The sequence below is a fragment of the Sinocyclocheilus rhinocerous genome, unplaced genomic scaffold (assembly GCF_001515625.1).
Source record: "Sinocyclocheilus rhinocerous isolate Xijiao unplaced genomic scaffold, SAMN03320098_v1.1 scaffold2321, whole genome shotgun sequence".
NCBI classification, from domain to species: Eukaryota; Metazoa; Chordata; class Actinopteri; order Cypriniformes; family Cyprinidae; genus Sinocyclocheilus; species Sinocyclocheilus rhinocerous.
The window spans coordinates 64384-85781 of NW_015661043.1; the positions used below are offsets into that span (position 1 = coordinate 64384).

A 21398-nucleotide genomic window follows, 5' to 3' on the forward strand; every position below is an offset into this window, starting at 1 on the left:
CCAACTCCCAGGGGGGCACCATCCCAGTTGCTCAAAAAAAAAGAAAAACTCTCGTTCTATATTAATATTAACATATGCATATACATAAATAAAAATCTAAACATGAACATATATATTATATATATAATTATAAAAAAATGCATTTTATGATGAACGCAGTAGGCAGTATAAGCACACGTGACGCGCCATTCCTGCATCTGCGCCCGCTCTCACCTCATGTTTGCGCATGCGGCTGAATACAAACGATCATCATAATTAATGGACAACTAGGCTATATCAGGGAAAAGACATCAGCACAGTCCGGCGATGAGAAAATAAAAATAAAAAAGCCTGATATGAAGCCTGTGCATCACTTTCAGGTAACTACGTTCATAATCCTGTGAAACTTTTTTGACTGTTGACGTTAGTAACGTGTTTTAATGTCGGTAATAATTTCACCTCCACCAACAACGCATCTGACTTAATATTCTAGTTTCCATGACTTAAAATTTATTATTACACGGCTCTGTGGAATACTTGATTCTGATTGGTCGGTCGCGACATTCCGAGGTATGCTATCCCTCGATAACAACCGGTAAAAGCTAATAACACAGGCTCATCCGGGTAACAGCAGTCGGCGCTGTACTCTTGCTTGAACATTTTTTCTTGGTGGAAGCTTTGCGTTTGTTTAGCTAATAAAATATTAAAACTCGATTCAAAATGGTGTACAATTATTTAATTATGTCATCCTGGTATCGCGGACTCGCTCTCGTTTCATACAAACGCAGCTGCTGCCATTTTGCTACGATTGTTTTGTACGCTGTAATGGATTATAAGAGAACTAACAAACTGGTAAGGTTTTAAAACATTTTCGTCTTAATTCTTTTATTGCCTTAATTATTTTTGTGGTGAAATGTTGTGTAATAAGTGGTTTGACTGCACCGTTTCCCTTAAATGTCCGTCTAGTTTGAATTTGCCGCTTGCTCGCAACTGCTGTCTTCATGGTAGCTTTGCGTTCAAATATTTCAACTCAAATCAATATTTCGCGTCTAATTATTTACTTATGTGGCAAGTAGCCGTGTAATAAGCGGTATAATGTACATCCAGCCGGTTGTTATCTCAGAATAAACCCCGACAGGGTGATCAGGACCCCGACGCGAAGCGAAATATTGATTTGAGTTGAAATATTTGAACGCAAAGCTTCCGTGAAGACAGCAGTTGCGAGCAAGCGGCAAATTCAAAGATGTACATTATCCCTTACTCTATCAACAATCTTATTATTGAGAACAGAGATTAATATTTTTTTGTGGAAATCATGATACTTTTTTCATCGTTCTTTGATTAATAGAAAATTTAAACAACAGCATTTATTTACATTTAAATGTGAAAACAGCTTAATATTTTTGTGGAAATTATGATAATTTTTTCAATATTACTTGATTAGGAAATTTAAAAGAACAGTATTATTTGTAATATAAAAAATTTATAACATTATAAATGTTCTTACTGTCACTTTTGATTAATTTCATACATCCTGTTTTTTTTTTTCTTTTTGTTATATTTCATTTTATTTTATCCCAAACCTTTAAATGGTAGTGTATCATGGTTTCCACAAAAATATTAAGCAGCAAAACTATTTTGAACATTGATAATAATAAAAAATGTTTTATGAGCAGCAAATCAGCATATTAGAATAATTTTGTATATTCAAATATAAAACAGTTATTATGAATTGTCAGATATAAGGGACTTCTTTCAACAACAGTAAATAATGTTTAAGTATTCCAGACTTGTTTATTCTGAACTATATTTATTAATTTAAATAATCATTTAATACAGCAGCATGTATTCATTGGGCTCCATTGCTTATGTCTTCCGATGCTGCACCTGAGAACTATAATAATCTAGTTTAGTCTTGGATGTGCATTTTTCTGATCTCCCCTAGTTCTGTCTCACATCTGCAAGTGTGATCTGTTATCTCAGATTTATGCCTGCTAGCATCAGCACCCCTATAGCCTGCTTATAGTTCATCTTTTAGTCATGTCTGTGTCAGTGTTTAGTTGCAGGCACATCTTGGCATCCCATCCTGGCAGAGCAGTGTCCTCCTGCTGAGCTGTTTGAAGGTAGGCCGTGTCCGAAACGTCCGAGTAGGTGTGTTGTCAAACGCTGTTGCAAAACAGGATCCCTACTCCCTCATTAGTCATTTATGAATGCAATACCTTTGAGGCCGATCGCAATACAGAGGAAAGAAAAAGGGAGAGAAAGAAAAGAAAGCATAAATAAAGGAACCCCAGTAATTAAAAATCACCAGGAGGTCTATAAGTGGGATATTTATAAGTAATAAAGTATAACACTTTCCATAGTTTATGGTTTGAGTTCTAGCAGCATACTGTATGCATTTGTCTTGCTTAAGGTGATATTTCACCCAAAAAGGAAAATTCTGTCATTAATTACTCGCCCTTGTATCGTTCCAAACCCGTAAGACCTTAGTTCATCTTCAGAACACAAATTAAGATATTTTTGATGAAATCCGAGAGCTTTCTGACCCTGCATAAGACAGCAACGCAACTGACACGTTCAAGGCCCAGAAAGGTAGTAAGGACATCGTTAAAATAGTCCATGTGACATCAGTGGTTCAAAATTATGAAGCTACGAGAATACCTTTTGTGCCCAAAGAAAACAAAAATAACGACTTTATTCAACAATTTCTTCTCTTCCGTCTCAGTCTTCGACGCACGTTCACAAGAATACCGTTACAGTTGAACCACTGATGTCACATGGACAATGACGGTAGCCATTGACTTCCATAGAATGGAAAATTTACTATGGAAGTCAATGGCTACCGTCTAATGTTTGGTTACCAGCATTCTTCAAAATATCTTCCTTGGTGTTTAACAAAAGTAAGAAACTTCTTATACTGGAGTACAACTCATAGGAGAACTTGGGAGGAAATGACAGTAAATCCCAGCAGCTGTGTTTCAACGTCTAGCGGAAAACCTTCCCAGAAGAGTGGAAGCAGGGAGGCTAAATTTTACTTTCCTGTCTACTAATTTAAAACGCATTAAAATTGCAGTTCATACATAGAGTGACTTTAATATACATCTTCTAATCAAATTTAACTTCTGCATTAAACTTCATTTTGATATTGTTTGGGAGGTGTAAAATAAAAAAATTCCAGGGTGATACTGAAAATAAACAAATTAAAAGAAAATTCTAAGTAGTTTGACATTTTAATTATTATTTTGTATATATAGCTTCCGCTCTGCCGCAATATAATATACTTAGCTGCAAAATATTTACAATCAAATGACACAACCAACAAAAATTAAGATCACAATTGTAAGAACTTGTTTTAATGTATATTTTTTTAAAGATTTTGACAGATACTGTAGTGTATGTACAGCCTGCAGAGATTCAATAAGGCTTAATATATTGGCCTACATTGGGACTATAGCATGCACAAACAGCTTATGTTACGATGCTAAACTGAGAGCTGTAATGGTGTGACGTCTGAGTCATGTGAGCCTGCTCTTGCTTGAAAAGAATGGTCCTTCATGCATCACTTATTTTGTGAGTTAACCCCCCACTCCTCCCCCTCCATCTCAAATAGCTGTTTCAGAGTGAGACATCATTGAATCTACTGTCCCAGCGCTCATAATGGCAGTCATCAAGATGGCAGCTGCTCCATCTACACAACTTGTGTCTATCCAGTCTGTTTGTGGCTCAGGCAGCATTACTGGATAGCAGAGGAGGACCATTATAGATGAGTGTCTTCAATGTTTTGACCCTTTGGCAGGCAGGCAGAGGTTGCCAGAGAATTAACCGTTGTATTTCACACCTGGCCTATAATAACATGCATATTATAAAAATTTTTGGTATGAAGCTTACACTGCAAAGCCTTTAAAAGTTGTTCCTTGCTGGTGGAATGATCTTCCTAACCTTGTCCAGACAGCCGAGTCCCTGACAAAATCATCTCTTCCAATGCGCACTTAACTGCATACTGCTGACTCTTTTATAAAAATTAAAGTGAGAAAAGAGTGCTTTCACTATTTCTTAATACCTACCCATTCTATCTTGTAATATTTATTACAAAAATAATTGTGATCAAATAGTAATGGTTCCCTGATAAAGACTACTGATTTAGGACATTGAGGTTAAAATTTATTTAATATTTCATTTTATTTTATTTCATTTTTTAAAATGTATGTAATACCCTCATAAAGATAACTGATTTAAGAAATTGCATTTAAAATGTATTTTATTGTTTTAATAATAAAAACCATAGACACATTAAAAAAAACAATAATAAAATTGACAAAACAATTATGAAATTAAAACTATTTATAAAAATTCTTAATTAAATGAAAACCGAAAACATAAAAATCTACTTCAAAATATTAATAAAAACTATAATGGTATCTCAGTGATACTAAAAAACACTGTTCCTAAGTGCACATAAGACCTTGATATAAGACGTCGACTGAATTACTGAGTAAATTGGTTTTCTCCATTTAAAATCCTTTTTCATTTAGGACCAGGCTTAATCTGTGTCTCCGTAGTTTTCCCTTGCACTTTAGAATGAATGTTCCCTTTCATTTTCGCAATGTAAATTAGACTGCCTCATAAACAGGGTGCACAGTGCCTTAAACAGCATTCACAGCATGATATGTAAAGCTGAAAATAACAAACCAGGACTTTGATTAGATATAGCTGAATCATGAAATGATTAAATTAATTTTTTACCTGCCCACATGGCCTTGGTATTGGCAGAAGAAGTTGTTTCAAAGGTGGAGAAAGTTACTGAATTTTCACATACGATTATAAAAACATTTTTTATTCCAACATCATTGTCACAATCTGTGATGGCGAGGAACGATGGTGATTCACAATTTTCACATACGATTATAAAAACATTTTTTATTCCAGCATCATTGTCACAATCTGTGATGGCGAGGAACGATGGTGTCACGAATCCTGTCCATGGACTTCCGTTCAATCACCACCAGAGGTCACCCTTCCATTACAGTGACTCTCGCACAACACAAACTGTTGCATGTCATCCCGGACTACATATCCCATCAGCCATTGCACTGATTGCACACAGCACTTATTGCACACAGCACTGATTGCACACAGCTGTCATCAATCACACATTCACTATATAACACTCACTCAAACAACCATTCACTGCCGAGTATTGTAAGCGCTTATCACTCACCTAGCGATAGCTACTTTACGGAGCCAGTTCCTTGTCCTTGTTTAAGTATTTAGTTTTAGTTTCCATAGTCTAGTCATAGTCTTCTCTTGCCTGCTTTCCTGTGTTACCTGAAGTCTTTAATCCAAGAAACACAGGGTACAGCCAACACTGGGAACGGCAGGTAACACATGAACATAACAAGTAGAACCGACTAAGACAGACTGCACAGACTAGGGCTGTGTCCGAAATCGCCCCCATACCCTTAAATAGGGCACTATTTGAGGGAACAGCCATTTTTAGTGGTGTCCGAAACCATAGTGAACGTTCTCGAGTGCACTCATTCAATCCCACAATGCACTGCAAAAACGAGTGTACAACTAGTGCACACTCAACGGCTAGAGAATGCCCATAATGCACCGTGAGAGTCACGCGCCGAATGAATTCCCGCATCTCGCCAGAAGATAACGCCCGCAGCTGAATAATCAAGCCGTTCATTTTTACAAAGCGCTCATCCATGGCGTACAGCATAATGTACAACACGGGTATAAATTCATTGTAAATTGATTATTAAATTGTTTGATTAGGGTTTATACATAATTTCCGTGTCAGAGTTCAAGATAAATCCTTTAATCTTACTACTGGAGCTGCTAGTTTGCTAGTTTCAAATGATTAATAAACAGCAAGCACAAACTATGCAAAAGCGGCATTACTTCCGGTGCACTCAGTGTCCGAATTCACTACTCGTTTTCATTCACTCCTTCTAGTGAACTAAATTAGTGACCTAATGTAGGGAATAGTGAATGAGGGTATAGGGGGCGATTTCGGACACAGCCTAGGACTTAAATACAGGGGATGATTGGGGAAACACATGTGTATGGGATGACAAATCAAACTAATTAACAAAACGAGGACAGGAACATGACCAAATAAGGGAACAGAAACAGGGGCAAAACATGACACAGACAGTCCATGATTCTGACAATCATAATGTCACATTTAAAAAAAACATTTATTAAAAGGAAGTATGGTGAATTTTGATGAAATGTTCTCTTTAATTTGTACATGAAAGTCATTTGCTCAACACCACCATCACTATCCAACAACATGCCGGTTGAATGTCATAAGAATCAACAATACAAGTGTAATAGGTCAAACATATTTCCTCTAGAACAAGCGTATTCAGCTGTAATTGCTGTTGCAGTGGGTGTTCACTTCAGGTCAGGTTGCAGATAAGAGATGAGTGTCAGACTGGACAGGCGTGGAGTGTGAGTACTGCCTCTGTCTCTGACAGCTCAGCTTTTTATCATGACTGACGCTGTGATCGATACAGGACATCAACCCCTCTGCTCTCGCTCTCTAAAAACACGACTCTCACCCCAGAGCTCAGTGCTGACTACACATACTCCGTATATCACATATCAGTGGATAAAGACAAACAGAATATGTCATTTTCAATTGAACAGAGTATTTAATAGCATTGAATCCTTTGGGGAAACCTCTTATAGGTAACACTGCTGCCCTCTCAGACCCTGCTGTTTATGAAAGCATGCTGATAGTTTCATCTATTAGGCTTGTGGCCACGTGGGTCCACATGGTCTTATTCATACATGATTTCAAACAGATCCAAAGACAACCAACACAGACAGTTTGACACTCATAACTACTGGTTTCAACTCTCACCTTAATAGTTAAACTTGTTCTGTTTTATCCTTGTGACATTAATGCAATAAAATCACACTTCATTTTTTTTTTTTTTTATGTGGACAGAGAACAGGGAATGATGGGGGAAAGGGACTTTGAAATGTGTCTTTTGCATGAGTACCTGTGTGTCAAACATGTGCGCAAATCAATCGGCCATGGCTCTGATGTGTGTTTTTTGGGAGGATAGAATGACCTTTCATCTTTCTAACAGAGGTCGGAGGGCAAACTGTGTAAGACACTCTCAATTAATCTCTGCCTCTTTCTCTCTCTCTCTCTTTATCAGGTGAAAAGTGAGTATGAACAGCTGCAGGAGTCTCTGTACACTGTGACAGTGGAGAGAGATTGCGCTCTGTTGGAGAGGACTGAGCTCCAAGGCAAACTGGAGAACCTAGAGCAGGTGCTGAAGGTGAGAACCTGCCAGACGTGTCAGTGTAAAACACATAATCAAAAGAAAAAGAAGTTATGGAAAAAGAAAATGAAGCCTATGTTTGGACAATTTCTTCTGTAGTTCTTCAGTTTGCATTGTAAGGTTATTTTCATTACAGTTACATAAAGTATTACAGTAACATCTATCTATCTACAGTGCCCGCCACTAATATTGGTACCCTTGGTAAATATGAGCAAAGACGGCTGTGAAAATACATCTGCATTGTTTATCCTTTTGATCTTTCATTCAAAAAGTTCACAAAATTCTAACCTATCAATGAAGTAAATCAATTGAAAGTGGGGAGAAAATCTCATTGTGAAATAAATGCTTTCTCTAGTTCACATTGGCCACAGTTATTGGCACCCAATTATTGCAACAACCTTTCCCCAAGATAACAGCTTTCTCCTATAATGCCTGAAGAGTTTGGAGAACACCTGATAAGAGACCAGAGACCATTCCTTCATTCAGAATCTCTCTAGATCCTTCAGATTCACAGCTCCATGTTGGTGCTTCTTCTCTTCAGTTCACCCCACTCATTTTCAATAGGGTTCAGGTCAGAGGACTGGGACGGCCTGGGGTACTTTTTATCCCTTTTATCCATGTACTAAACCCATCTGGTGGGTTTGCTGCCAAAAAGCTCTTTTTTTAGTTTTATCTGACAATAGAAGCCAGTGTCATTTGAAGTTCCAGTCGTGTCTTACTACTGAATATGCTGGAGTTTGTTTTTGGATGAGCGAGGAGAATTTTTCTTGAAACCCTCCCGAACAACATGTGGTGATGTAGGGGCTGTTTGATTTTTTTTTTTTAGGCTTTCTGACCCCAAGACTCAACTAATCTCTGCAATTCTCTAGCTGTGATCCTTGGAGAGTCTTTGGCCACTCAGACGCTCCTCCTCACTGTGCATTAGGACGATATAGACACATCCTCTTCCAGGCAGATTCGTAACATCTTTAGTTGATTGGAACTTCTTAATTATTGCCCTGATGGTGGAAATGGGGAATTTCGATGATTTAGCTCTTTTCTTACAGCCACTTTCTATTTTGTGAAGCTCAACAATCTTGTTCTGCACATCAGAACTATATTTTTTGGTTTTACTCCTTGTGATGGATGATTAAGGGAATTTGGCCTATGTGTTCCTCATATTTATAATTCTGTGCAACAGGAAGTCATGGCTGGACAATTTCATGCTCTATAGTCACCCTGGTTAGCTAAAAAAATTTAAATATGAATGGGAATATACTTAAGAGATATTTTACTCATAAGAATTTCTAGGGGTGCCAATAATTGTGGCCAACATGCATTGGAGAAAACATTTATTTCATAATGAGATTTTCACCTCACTTTCAATTGTTTTACTTCAATTAAAGTTTTTGTGAATTTTTGAATAAAAGATCAAAAAATAATAATAATGCAGATTTATTTCCACAGCCGCCTTTTCTCATATTTACCAAGGGTGCCAATATTAATGGAGGTGCAGGTCTGTCTGCCTGTCTGTCTGTCTGTCTCTCTATCTATCTATCTATCTATCTATCTATCTATCTAACATACAGTGCCTTGCGAAAGTATTCATACCCCTTAATTGTTTTCACGTTTTGTTATGTTGCTGCCTTATGTTAAACTGCTTTAAATTACTTTTTTTTCCCACATCAATCTACACTCCATACACCATAATGGTAAAGCAAAAAATTGCAAAAATTAACATATTTGCAACCTGATGGTCACTCTAGTTGAGCTCTGTGATCATATGTGAAGATAGGAGAAATCTACAGAAGGACAAACATCACTGCAACACTCCACCGATCTGGGCTTTATGGCGGTGTGGCCAGACTCAATCCTCTCTTCAGTAAAGACACATGAAAACACACTTGAAATTAGCAAAAAAGCACCTAAAGGACCCTCAGACTGTGAGAAACAAGATTCTCTGGTCTGATGAACCTCAATTCCAAGCATCATGTTTGAAAGAAAACCAGCTCTGCTCATCGCCTGCAGAGCACCATCCCAAAAGTAAAGTGTGCTGGTAGCAGCCTCATGCTTTCACCTTCCAACAGGACAATGACCCTAAACACACAGCAAGAGTGGCTTATAGACAACTCTGTGAATGTCCTTGAGTAGCCCAGTCAGAGCCTGAGCTTGAACCCAATCAAATATTTCTGGAGAAACCTGAAAATGTGCATCTGCCCCCATCCAACCTGACAGAGCTTGAGAGGTGAAGAGGTGAGGAGAAGAATGGCAGATAATTGCCAAATGCAGATGAGCAAATCTTGTCGCATCAAACAAAAAAGACATAAAGGCTGTAAAGGTGCTTCAGCGAAATATTTAGTTAAAGGTATGAATACTTATGCAATGTATTTATTTCAGTTTTTTTATTTTTTATTTTTGTTGTGACAATTCTGTTTTTGCTTTGTCTATATGGTGTATGGAGTGTAAATTGATATGGGAAAAAAAGTAATTTAAAGCAGTTTTACATAAGGCAGGAACATAACATAACGTGAAAAAATGACTTTTGCAAGGCACTGTAAATTACAGCTTTACAACAAATACTTTTATACAGTGATGTGTAAATATTTCCTTAATAATACAACTAAATAATGACAGTATTGAAAATTACCATTTTTACATTACTGTAATAAGAATTTAATCTGTGCAAAATAGTCATAAAAAATAATGTCACAACTATTTATGTAAAAACTCTTTATGGCCATAAAATAGGCTTCATTTTCATTATGGAAAATATAATAATATTTTTTCTTTATATTCTTGGGTGATATATTATATTTGGTGAGATTCACCATATCAAGTCATTCCAACCTAAAATCACAAGTTTTTTTTTTTTTTATCAATTTGGAGTACAAAATAAAGTAGAAATTATGATCTGGAAATTTTCTTGACTGGTTGCCTGATTAGCTTTCATGTTGACTGAGTCAAAATGTGTGATGGCAAAGTGAAAATGTTAGTCCTTTATCTTAGTGTGAACTATGTCAGTATCCAAGCTCATGACAGATGTTTCAGGAAATCCGGCTGGCAATGTATAACGATTTATATCATGACCTCCACTTTCATCTGTGTTTTCACCTCTTTTACTCGCCTTGTACTCTTTTATGGTTTTAGAGCTGTCGTGCACCCTCAAAGTGTGGATCTGTGATCGACTAGGAGTCCTGGAGCGCCCTACCCCTCCCCTAACGTCTAACCCTCTCCTGCCCCTCCCCTCTCCCTGCCTCCCTCCATATTTTTCATTCATCAGGTATATCTAAAGACTTTACAGAAGCCAGCACTAACTGAATGTGGACCTTTTGACTGAGTACTAACAGCTGATCTGGATGCTGTATGTGATCTGAATGGTCGGCCGGCTGAGGCACTGCTGAATGCATTTGTGCATGACACAACAGTTATGCACAATTACACCCTCCCCTCACAAAAACTAACTCAGCTCTTCTTTTGAATGTGAGATATACATGCTGTTAATATTCTTAAAATATGCTGTTTTTTTTATTTCAGTTATGAGGTGACAGTTTTGCTGAATGTACAAAGTGTGAAATATGTTGAAACTATCAGTCTTTATTTTAAAAAAAAAGTAAACTGGTAGTATCACATTATTTTAGTGGTTTAGATGATTCATTTTTATTCTGTGGTCATATTGTCTAGTTTGTATGCAGATTACTTATTATTGCAAAATAAACTGCAACAGGGTGATCATTATATGATCTTGAAGGTTTTTTTTTTGTGCAGTTATGACTGGACCATTTTCCATTAAATATTTAACTTAAAACATAATATTAATGCATCTTCATTAAAAAAAAAAGTTTTATAACAGCTGTTCAGCAAAAATAAAAATAAAAAAATTAAATAAATAAAAAATACATAAATGGTCACAAATGAATGAATTACTGAATGAATAAATAAGTAAATAAATAAATTGACAAAATATTATATATATTATATATGTTAAAATGATTAAGCTATTTAATAAATAAGTACTTGAGTAAATAAGTACTGAGAAATACATAAATAGATCAGATAACCATAATATATTTCACACACAGTACAGTTTATTTGTCCTCTGAAGGTTAGATTATTCTAACCTTCCTCTTCCCTGCACTCCTCTTTCATAGCAGCATGGAAAATCCCTCCTTTCCCTTTATCCCCTGTAACCTCACATGCCACAAATGGAAAGAAAATTGCTAGGTTTTGTCACCGTGTACTTTTAACAGGTCAGAAGAGCTTCTGGGGATGTTGTTGGGCAGTAATCGGCGCTGATCAAACATGCTGTGTTGTTTGCACACACCCTTTCATGTACAGAGCCGTGACCCTTAAGCCCTTTATTGATCATGCGAAGCTCCGTGGCTGTGCTTAGTCTGGCTGATTGACATGATGCTTCACTTCTGTTTTTGCTTTACCTGAAGGGGTGAAGCAAATGACACAAGCTTGATTTACAACATTTTGCTGTTGTTTTCAGTGCTTAAAGGGAAAGTTCACCCAAAAATGAAGATTATTTCATTATTTACTCACCTTCATGTCATTTCAAAACCATATGCTGTTATTTTTCCGGTGGAAAATTACTGAAGTGCAGCTCAAAACCATGCAACAACAGTCTGTAGTAACTATGTCTACATTCCAACTCTCCTAAAGTCATGCAATAACTTTGTTTGATGAACAGACGGAATTTAACACAAGGCTGTGAGGGATAGACTTACAGTCTTTACAATGACTGTATAAATACTGTATAAAGGTAATAATTTTCACAACTTTAAAAACTGTTCTATAGAGTTTTTGTCTACTTCAAGTTGCACAGTCAATAATTTGTTAAACAATCCTTTGAACGCATTGTACTGTCCCTTACAGCCTAAATTTGATTCCTTTTAAAAATTAAAAATAGTGCTACCCTGACTCAGTTCAATTCACTGAAAATCATTTAAAGAATTAGCATATGGGTTTCAAATGACTTTATAGAATCATCTTTGGACGTACTGTCCCTTAAAAAAACATTTTAGCTCATTAGAGGACAAATAAGTGTCCGTGTTCTGAAGGTGTTAACACAGTAAGGGGCCGTTCACACATAATGCGATTTTACTTTTAAAAATGTGAGACGGGGGCAGGGGAATAAAAAACCCTACAACATCTAGAGACACGTTTTAAACAGTTTAACTTCTTTTAGGTTTTAGATGGATGTCATTTGCTGGACAATGCATAAGCGCAGTGGTCAAGTGCATGTTTACATAGAAAAACAATGAAAAAGCAGTGCAGTGCAATGCGTTCAGTGTGAACGGCCCCTAATTCTGAGTCGATTTGGTCAGGTAAGAAAGAAATCTTAGCGTTTACATCAGATATTCCAGGATTAGAAGGGATTTTTGTCTCTGGTGCTCCTGGAGACTGATGATCTTTTATAAGCTGATATAAAAAGAGGGTCTATATATCAGTGCAGAGACTTTAACCAAAGCTAAAAGTGTTTCAGTGTGACCTAAAAAGATTTTAAAAGAAATTATTTAACCTAAAATCAAATATTTTGTTATCATTTACTGACCCTGTTCCAAATCCATACTTTGACATTCTTGCGTGCAACACAAAGATAGTTATCTAACATCATGTCCAAGCTGCTGTTTTACAATGAAAGTCAATGGTTACCGCAGCTGTCCCTGATCCCATCCGCTTTAATTGCATGGGGAAAAAAGCAGCTTGGACATTCTTCTTAATATCTCCTTTTGTGTTCCTCTCAAGCAAGTAAGTCATCATGAGGGTGAGAAAATGACAACTGAGTTTTCTATTTTGGATGAACTATCCCTGATTGATGGTTGCTCTCATTCTGTCTGTGTTCATTTTTTGCTGAGTTTCCTCTTACCTCCTGCTCTCTCTTCTCTCTTTCCCAGCATATGCGAGAGGCTGCAGAGAGGAGGCAGCAGCTAGAATTAGAGCATGAACAAGCCTTGGCCGTCCTCAGTGCCAAGCAGCAGGAGATTGACCTTCTGCAGAAGGTGAGAGATCAGGGTTTCCATCCACACCAAACCTTAGGATGGAGCTCATGCACATACTGTAGAGTGTAGAAGACCTTGTTTCATATTTAAGGCTTTTGGTCTATTTAAACAAACCAGATTCTGATTAAGACCAGATTTTTTTTTTTTTCAGGTTTATTTAACAGGGACAATGCACATCAATAATACATAAATGTACAATGTGCCAGAATTACCCAGATCGTAAAATTGTCACCCTAAAAATATAAAACAATTAATCAATACATAATAAATACATGCTTCAAAATACATATAAAATTTACACCTTTCCTTAAAAAAATTACCATCCGCTTAAAAATTATACTATACCTTGATCCAACAGATCAATACCAGCTCACTCAAACACATACACAATCCAACTGTCAGACAAAATAACCAATGTATCACTAAATCCATAATATCAATATGCAGGCAAAGACAATGTAAGCATACAGACAAGTAACAGTAGCATTAATCATTCAATCAGTACTCAACCAAACAACCTCATGCATGTAGCATAAAAATCTCAACTAGTAAAACAGGCAAGACAAGAAGGCAGTAGAATTTAGTTTGTAAAATTAATGTTGGCAATACTGACTCTCAATTAACCACTTCTTTAAGTGAAACTTAAAAAAGGCATAAGTATTGGGATGGAGTTCCACTCATGAGCAGCCCTAACCAAAAACACTCTTTGACTAAATAAAGGGACTATGCAATCACCTCTTACTGCACTTCTCGTTAATCTGTGACCATTTTATGCTATGTTTACAAACTGGCTCAATACAGGAGGAGCCAGTCCATGTTTAATTTTATACATAAGGCAAAGATCTGAATATACAATCAAATTTTCCCAACTTAAAATGTTGTATTTTTTTAAAATATCACAATGATGATGGTGTATGGATTTCTTATCTAAAACTTTCAAAGTTTGTTTATATATAGAGAGAATTGGTGTGAGAGAGGTATTACTTGCTTGTGACCAGGTTGTCAAACAATAGGTGATATGTGAGAAGATCATTGAATGCATAAACATCTTCGCAGCCTTAGTTGACATGCAGCTACGGGCATATCTAAAATGTGCCAAGTTGAACTTAATGTTATTGCAAACATTCTTGATATGCAATCTAAAAGTAAGATTGCTATCAATATATACACCCAGATATTTAAAATCTGAGATGACTTGTAGTCTCTCCCCATCTATGACTACATCTGTCTCCACACGGCAGCTTTTAGATTTACGGAAAAACATACATACAGTTTTCGATACATTTAGTTTTTATCCATTCTGTGATCTTAAACATTGAGTTTGTTAACTGAACAGCAGCTTGAGCTGCACTATTAGCATGTACAAAAACTACTGTGTCATCAGCATACATCTGGATGTTAGAATTGAGACAAACATTTGGCAAATCATTTACATACAATGAAAATAAAAGTGGGCCCAAGATTGAACCTTGTGGGACACCTGCTGACAATGAAACAACACCTGATTGATGATTCTTCACTCTAACCAACTGAGACTGATGTGTTAAATATGATTCTACCCATTTAATAGTATCTACAGAAAAATTAAATGCATTCAATTTAGATAAGAGAATTCCATGATTAATGGTATCAAAGGCAATTGGCTGTATCTGTTGAGTGATTAGTACGGAAACCAAACTGATGTGGATGTAAAGGATAAGCACTGGTATTTAAATGATTTATCATTTCTTCTGCAAGTAGTTTTTCGGCCACCTTGGAAACCACGGGCAAAAGGCTAACAGGTCTGTAGTTGCTGGTGGATAGATGATTACCTCCTTTAAATACGGGAATTACAGCAGCTAATTTCCACACATTTGGGAACATCCCATGAGTAAATGAAAGATTTACAATTTTTGTAATCGGGTTAACTAATACTTCTGTCAGGACCACTATCATCAAATATGATTGACAATTAGCATACAGTTTGGATTGGCGGTATGGTTCTGTTCTGGGCAAGAACTCCCTGCGCATCCATGCAGCCTAGCATGGATGAGAGCAGGGAGAGCAGCAATAACCCCCCAGGGTAAACAGAACAGAACCAACATAAATGTATTGCAGATATTGTTAAAGTTCAATAATTTTATGTACACATTTTAGAATTAGTCTGATTCAAAGGAGAATCAGAAGGCTGAATCCTGACTGACAGAGGAGGAGTTGGGGATGGAGGAGGGTAATTAGCTATTGAGCAATGCGAAAACTGCTGATAATACTGAGGGACCTTATATATGAATGCTTAGATAGGTGTCGTATTCCCATAGGTAGATGGGGATCAGCTGAGAGTCAGCTGATGCGAGCTCGACTAACGTGGCCTGCCAGAACTAGCGCTACGCTTGATTTCTGAGAGCTCTTTCAACATACATGTATTCATCCCAATGATATTTCTAGTTCGAGATGGCCTGAGGGATCTAATCACTCTCATCACATCTGACTCAGTGATAGATACTATGTTGAAAGCTGGTTCTGTCTGTTTAATTTGAAAAAAAGTGTTCTTATACTCAGGAGTAATATACTTAATGATATTCTCTACTGAATCAACAAAATAATTATTAAGAACATCAGCTACTTCAGCTGGTTTATTCTGAAGTTTTCCATCAACAACGAGTTCAAGTGATTTAGAATTATGTCCCATTAATATTTTTAACTGACTCCAAATAGACTTACAGGTGCATCTCAATAAATTAGAATGTCGTGGAAAAGTTCATTTATTTCAGTAATTCAACTCAAATTGTGAAACTCGTGTATTAAATAAATTCAGTGCACACAGACTGAAGTAGTTTATGGCTTTGGTTCTTTTAATTGTGATGATTTTGGCTCACATTTAACAAAAACCCACCAACTCACTATCTCAACAAATTAGAATACTCCATAAGACCAATAAAAAAAAATTTTTTAGTGAATTGTTGGCCTTCTGGAAAGTATGTTCATTTACTGTACATGTATGTCAAAGAAACCTGGGCTTCCATACCACCTCAGCAGTGCCACAAACTGATCACCTCCATGCCACGCCGAATTGAGGCAGTAATTAAAGCAAAAGGAACCCCTACCAAGTATTGAGTACATGTACAGTAAATAAACATAGACATTCTAATTTATTGAGATGCACCTGTAGTATTGCCTCCTGCTTTTTCTATTATATTCAGAAAGAAATTAGCTTTAGCTACCCTTAGTTCTTTAACTACCCTATTTCGTAACATAATAAAAGTATGTCTATCTCTGCTTACATTAGATTTAATTGCAACCTTTAGGGCCATATCCCGTTTTTAGGGCCATATCCCGATTCTGGTGATAGATGGTTTTACATGGTTTCAGGTTGGTACAAGCTGGTCTAGATGATTAATCAGCTGGTGGTTTTGTCAGGTGATTTTGGACTGGTCATAGCTATTTTTTTAACTAGGGGCTATGTGAATTTTTATTTATTTGACTCTGTCTGAAATATGTTTATTTATTTTTTATCATTTTAAACATTTTCATTAACATGACTGTTAAAATGACACTGACAAATGACTTTGTTTTGCTAAGGCTGATTTCATAGCATCATATGTATGCTAAATAAATACAATTAAATAAAAATGTCCAACTTTTTGCATCATTTGACAAACCTTATTAGGGCCAAAATTGTTGGTTGTGTGGAACAGTTGAATTAAAAAAAATCACAGAAATATTGAAATTACATTCTTAGTTTAAATTATATATTAAACATGTAATTATCATTTTTATGTTGGGTTTTCATAATTTAAGATAGAAAGTCTAGCTTTAGGACAATAAAAAAACTTTACACAAGGTATTTTGAAAAGATTATTGATGAACGCATAGTAAAAATGTAATGTGACTTTCATATAATAATAAAAAAGAAGTTTTAATAAAAATAAAAAAAATCAACCCCTCTGACAGGAAAAATGCTTGAAATTGAAGAAACACCCTAAAATAAAATCCAGCTGTCAAAGTGCTCCTAATGAAGAGAGATGTTTAATGAAAAACTGTTTCAGCAATTGTAGGTAACTCTCTGAAATTTTCCTCTCATTTCTCGTTTGAATGAAGAGAAAAGTGCCACTGTCTCACCACTCGGAGTAAATTACTCTCTAATGAAACAGCAAAGCAGGTGATCAAATCTGACATTTTCTCCAGAACGCGTGAACATTGTCACCCGCTGAAACGTTTGAGTTATTGTCTGTCTTTATTGAATGGAGCACTGTGATTACAGAGGAGAATAAACAGAAGAAATGACACACACACGCTCATCAGAAGTCAAGACATTAAGAACCCAGTTTTGTTGTTCTGAAGGTGAATCTCCATGCATATTTCTGAAATGTTCCCTCATGTTGTGATACTGAAGAGGCTGACACTCAAACAGATGTTCCTCTGTTCATGTGGAACTGAATGCTGTTTTCCACAGCTGCTGAGAGTTACAATGCACTGCAGTCCTTGTTGCCTAAAACCTATTCAACCAAACTTGGGAATAGAACGTTTATACACAAGGATCGTGTATAAATATTTTTTGCTGTGACTTTTATTAAGTATGCCATGACTGACTTGGTATTAATGCCGTTATATATTATTTTTGTGTTGTTTATAGGCTCAAGTTGAGGCTAAAAAGGAACATGAAGGTGCCGTCCATCTGTTAGAGGTGAGTAACAATGTCTACTCATGAATGTCAGTGCATGTGTATGTGAGTGTGCATATAAGCATGCATTTTAAATCGTATCTTGGCTGACCGTGATAGTACAGCACATTCCACATGCGTCATCGTATATTTTCTCATATTAGCCAAAAATCTGGCTACCATGTGAGTCACATCTTAGCTTACACCATTTTGACATTTTGAGTTATTCAGACAAATTTAATAAATAAATAAATAAAAGTTATTGTGTAAATATCCTTGCTGACCATTAGGGCTGTCAAAAAATAATTTCGAATTTCGAATATTCGTCGAATAAAAAAAAAAAATCCACATTCGAATGCAAAAACGTTGCATTCGAACGAAATAGTACAGCACATTCCACATGCGTCATCGTATATTTTCTCATATTAGCCAAAAATCTGGCTACCATGTGAGTCACATCTTAGCTTACACCATTTTGACATTTTGAGTTATTCAGACAAATTTAATAAATAAATAAATAAAAGTTATTGTGTAAATATCCTTGCTGACCATTAGGGCTGTCAAAATTTTTTTTCGAATTTCAAATATTCGTCGAATAAAAACAAAAAATCCACATTCGAATGCAAAAACGTTGCATTCGAATTTTAGGTCTGCATCAGCCGTCAGGCAGCCTATCAGTGGCACACGAGATGCGATGACGATGTAAGTGTCATAGCATTTTAATGCTTTTGTTAGCCTATCCAGTTGAATCCACTAGATGCGGCGCTGCTACGTTGTTCATTCAATATATTGCGGAAAACGAGAGCATCAGTGTGGAGAAGATGTTGTTTACGTCAAAACTGAAGCCAAGCCATTCACACAGAATGCATATTTATCACATTTTCTAGAGGGATATCTATCAGTGTTGCACTCGCGTCTCGCACAAGAGAGCGGCATGTTTAGAAAGCCATGTAAAATTAATGTAAGTTCAACTTTTAAAAAACATGTCTCAAGACTTTATGGCGGTTTTCCCCCATCCCCCTGAATCTTATGTTTTTATCAGTTGACAGGAGGCTGAGAGAATGGAGACGAGACAGCCTCCTGTCTGCCTGAGTGTGTGTCTTTCGCTCTGTGTGTGTGTGTGTGTGTGTATTTGTGTTTGTGTGTGTGTGTGTGTGTGTGTTTGCTGACATCTGCAGCAGCGTGAACACAAGGGAGAACTTTCATTTAAATCACCTCAACAAGTCAGAGAGAGCCGGAAGACTCCGCGTGCGCATATTCATTTGGTCAGATCTATCTCCCTGCGTCCAGCCCACACAGCTGTACACGAGACAGAGCTCATTTACACATGCGGCGTGATTAAAGAGACGCTGAGGGGTGGACGATGGGCTGCAGTCTCTCAGGGAATAGGAATAAAGCAAAGAGGATGCGCAAGATGACATAAACACACGACCACACGTTTGCTTGGAAATTAGAGTGTGTTGCAGGAATAGTTCAGCCAAAAGTGAACATTGTTTAGAACTCATTCTTTCTTCTGTGAACACAAAACACAATTGCTATGAATGGAGAACTTCAAAAGGACACAAAACACCATAAATTGTCATAAAAATAGTCATGCACTGTATTTCATGTCTTCTGAAGCCATACGATAGCTTTGTGACTGAAATATAAATCAGTATTCACTGAAAACTAGGACATCTGCCCTACCTCTCCAAATCATCTACCCTGCCTTTAACAGCTATAACATGATCAGTAACTTTACTGACACATTTCAGTCTGTTTCTCACATACAGCTATATCATATCGTATGACTTCAGAGGACTAGTATTATGTACCACTGTCATGATTTTGCCTGCTTTTTTGAAAAACATGAAAGCTTCTTTAAGAAAGATACATACTCGCTTGATGTGTTGCACATGGGCTAGACATATTGAAACATTGTGGGTTGATTCATTGTTCTCTATTTACATTGTATCTGTGTGTATCTACAGGGTCCTGTATGGATCCTTTGTATTAAACTATACATACATGCATGGTGCTGATTTTTTTTTCTAATTGTTTAAGCAACTTTATTAATTATATATGGTTTATAAACATTATTTTAAACATTATGCACTTTTTTTCAAAGATAGTCGTGTTATTTTATTACGCTTTGAAGAAACGTGCATAATATTTTGCGCGATGCGCCCTCTTGTGGCCTCAGGAGAGAAGCCAAAAGCTTTTTTTCCCCTAACTGAAATTATGCTTTTTAAATTCGAATATAATTCAAATTTTGATCATATTTAAGTAGAAAATTCGAATTTAGTTTTTCAGTCATTTTGACAGCCCTACTGACCATTGTTAAGTGTTTTAAACTAATGTACATCTATTTTATGATTTATTTACCATATTCTACTTTCTGCTTTTCATTCATTGCTGGTATTAATGGGCAATTAAGGGAAAATGGGGGGGACGGGGGACTGTACTCATGTTGGGTCTCCGTGACTTCTGAAACTGAAGAAATGCTCATGTGTGCAACTGTGATTTGTTTGGTTCCTTACATCTATTGTCACTATGTTACTGGTCTTTTTTTTTTTTTTTTTGCATATTCAGAATCACTTGGACAGCATGCAGGTATTTTCGAGTTACTTCTCCTCAAAGTTCTGCCTCTCCTCCCCGTGTGATTCATTGGGGGTAGTTCCTGTCACCTCGTTTAGCTGTCCTGTCAATTATTGTACCGCTCATCCATGATTGATCTGTAAACATTTGATCAATATCTTTGATCTATATCGCCATAGATCAAATTATTGAACCTTTTTAGGACAAACCATCAGTCTTCATAGTCATTTTATACGTACCTGACAAAAGTTATTTATGTGTTTTATAAATGTTTAAAGTAAAACAGGTCACGTTTTGCTTGTCTCTGCTTTTTTTTTGATTGTTTTGTTTTTTTCATAATGTTATAAAAAATGAACATTATCAAAAATAATTTTGTTTTAATTTAATTATTAATAACAAGATATACATTTTATTAATTTAAAATGAAATGGATAATTAGTATTTGGAAAATACTAAATAATTATATTAGTCTATAAATTAAATAAAAACTAAATAAATGCATATAAAAACTATTAAATCTAAAAATATTATTACATTTAAATATTACAATGAATTGTTTGTTACTATCATTTCAATTGTATTATTTTTAGCATGTTGCCATCCCAATAGACATTTATCTAATGAAAAACAAAGACAAAAGGTTGTCAAAGTTGTCACCTCTACCTTCAGTAAACAAAGAGTAAAATGTCTTCGACTGTTATTTTATTTTATTATTGTAGTTTATTTTTATTTGTTTGAAAGTGTTCTGTTGTCTCCTCATTCCTCTTGGGAGGCATTTTTTGATAGTAAAGAAGCTAAACACAGGAGATAAATGAAGATGAGGGCAGCCTCTGTAGTTGAGGGCATGTATGTACTTTGTAAAAAGTACAAATGAAAGTGCTGCAAAAGTCAGTTTGGTCTCTTAACTCAGTG

General features: G+C 36.1%; 1 protein-coding gene across 7 annotated transcripts in view; it reads left to right on the forward strand.

Annotated features, from left to right (window-relative positions):
- LOC107726209 (RIMS-binding protein 2) overlaps positions 1-21398 on the forward strand; it is an 86937-nt gene that overhangs the window by 22328 nt on the left and 43211 nt on the right. For 5 of the 7 annotated variants that reach the window (XR_001638244.1, XR_001638245.1, XR_001638246.1 and 2 more), the window contains exons 1-4: positions 7206-7283; positions 13166-13270; positions 17883-17933; positions 20481-20501. Coding sequence is in view for 4 of the 7 variants with exons in the window: in XM_016535731.1 (XP_016391217.1) it covers positions 13169-13270; positions 17883-17933; positions 20481-20501 (174 nt within the window). In the remaining 3 variants the exon portion in view is untranslated. Of the gene's footprint in view, positions 1-7160; positions 7284-13165; positions 13271-17882; positions 17934-20480; positions 20502-21398 lie in introns of those variants that run through there. The other 2 variants (XM_016535732.1, XM_016535735.1) reach the window with 2 other exon arrangements.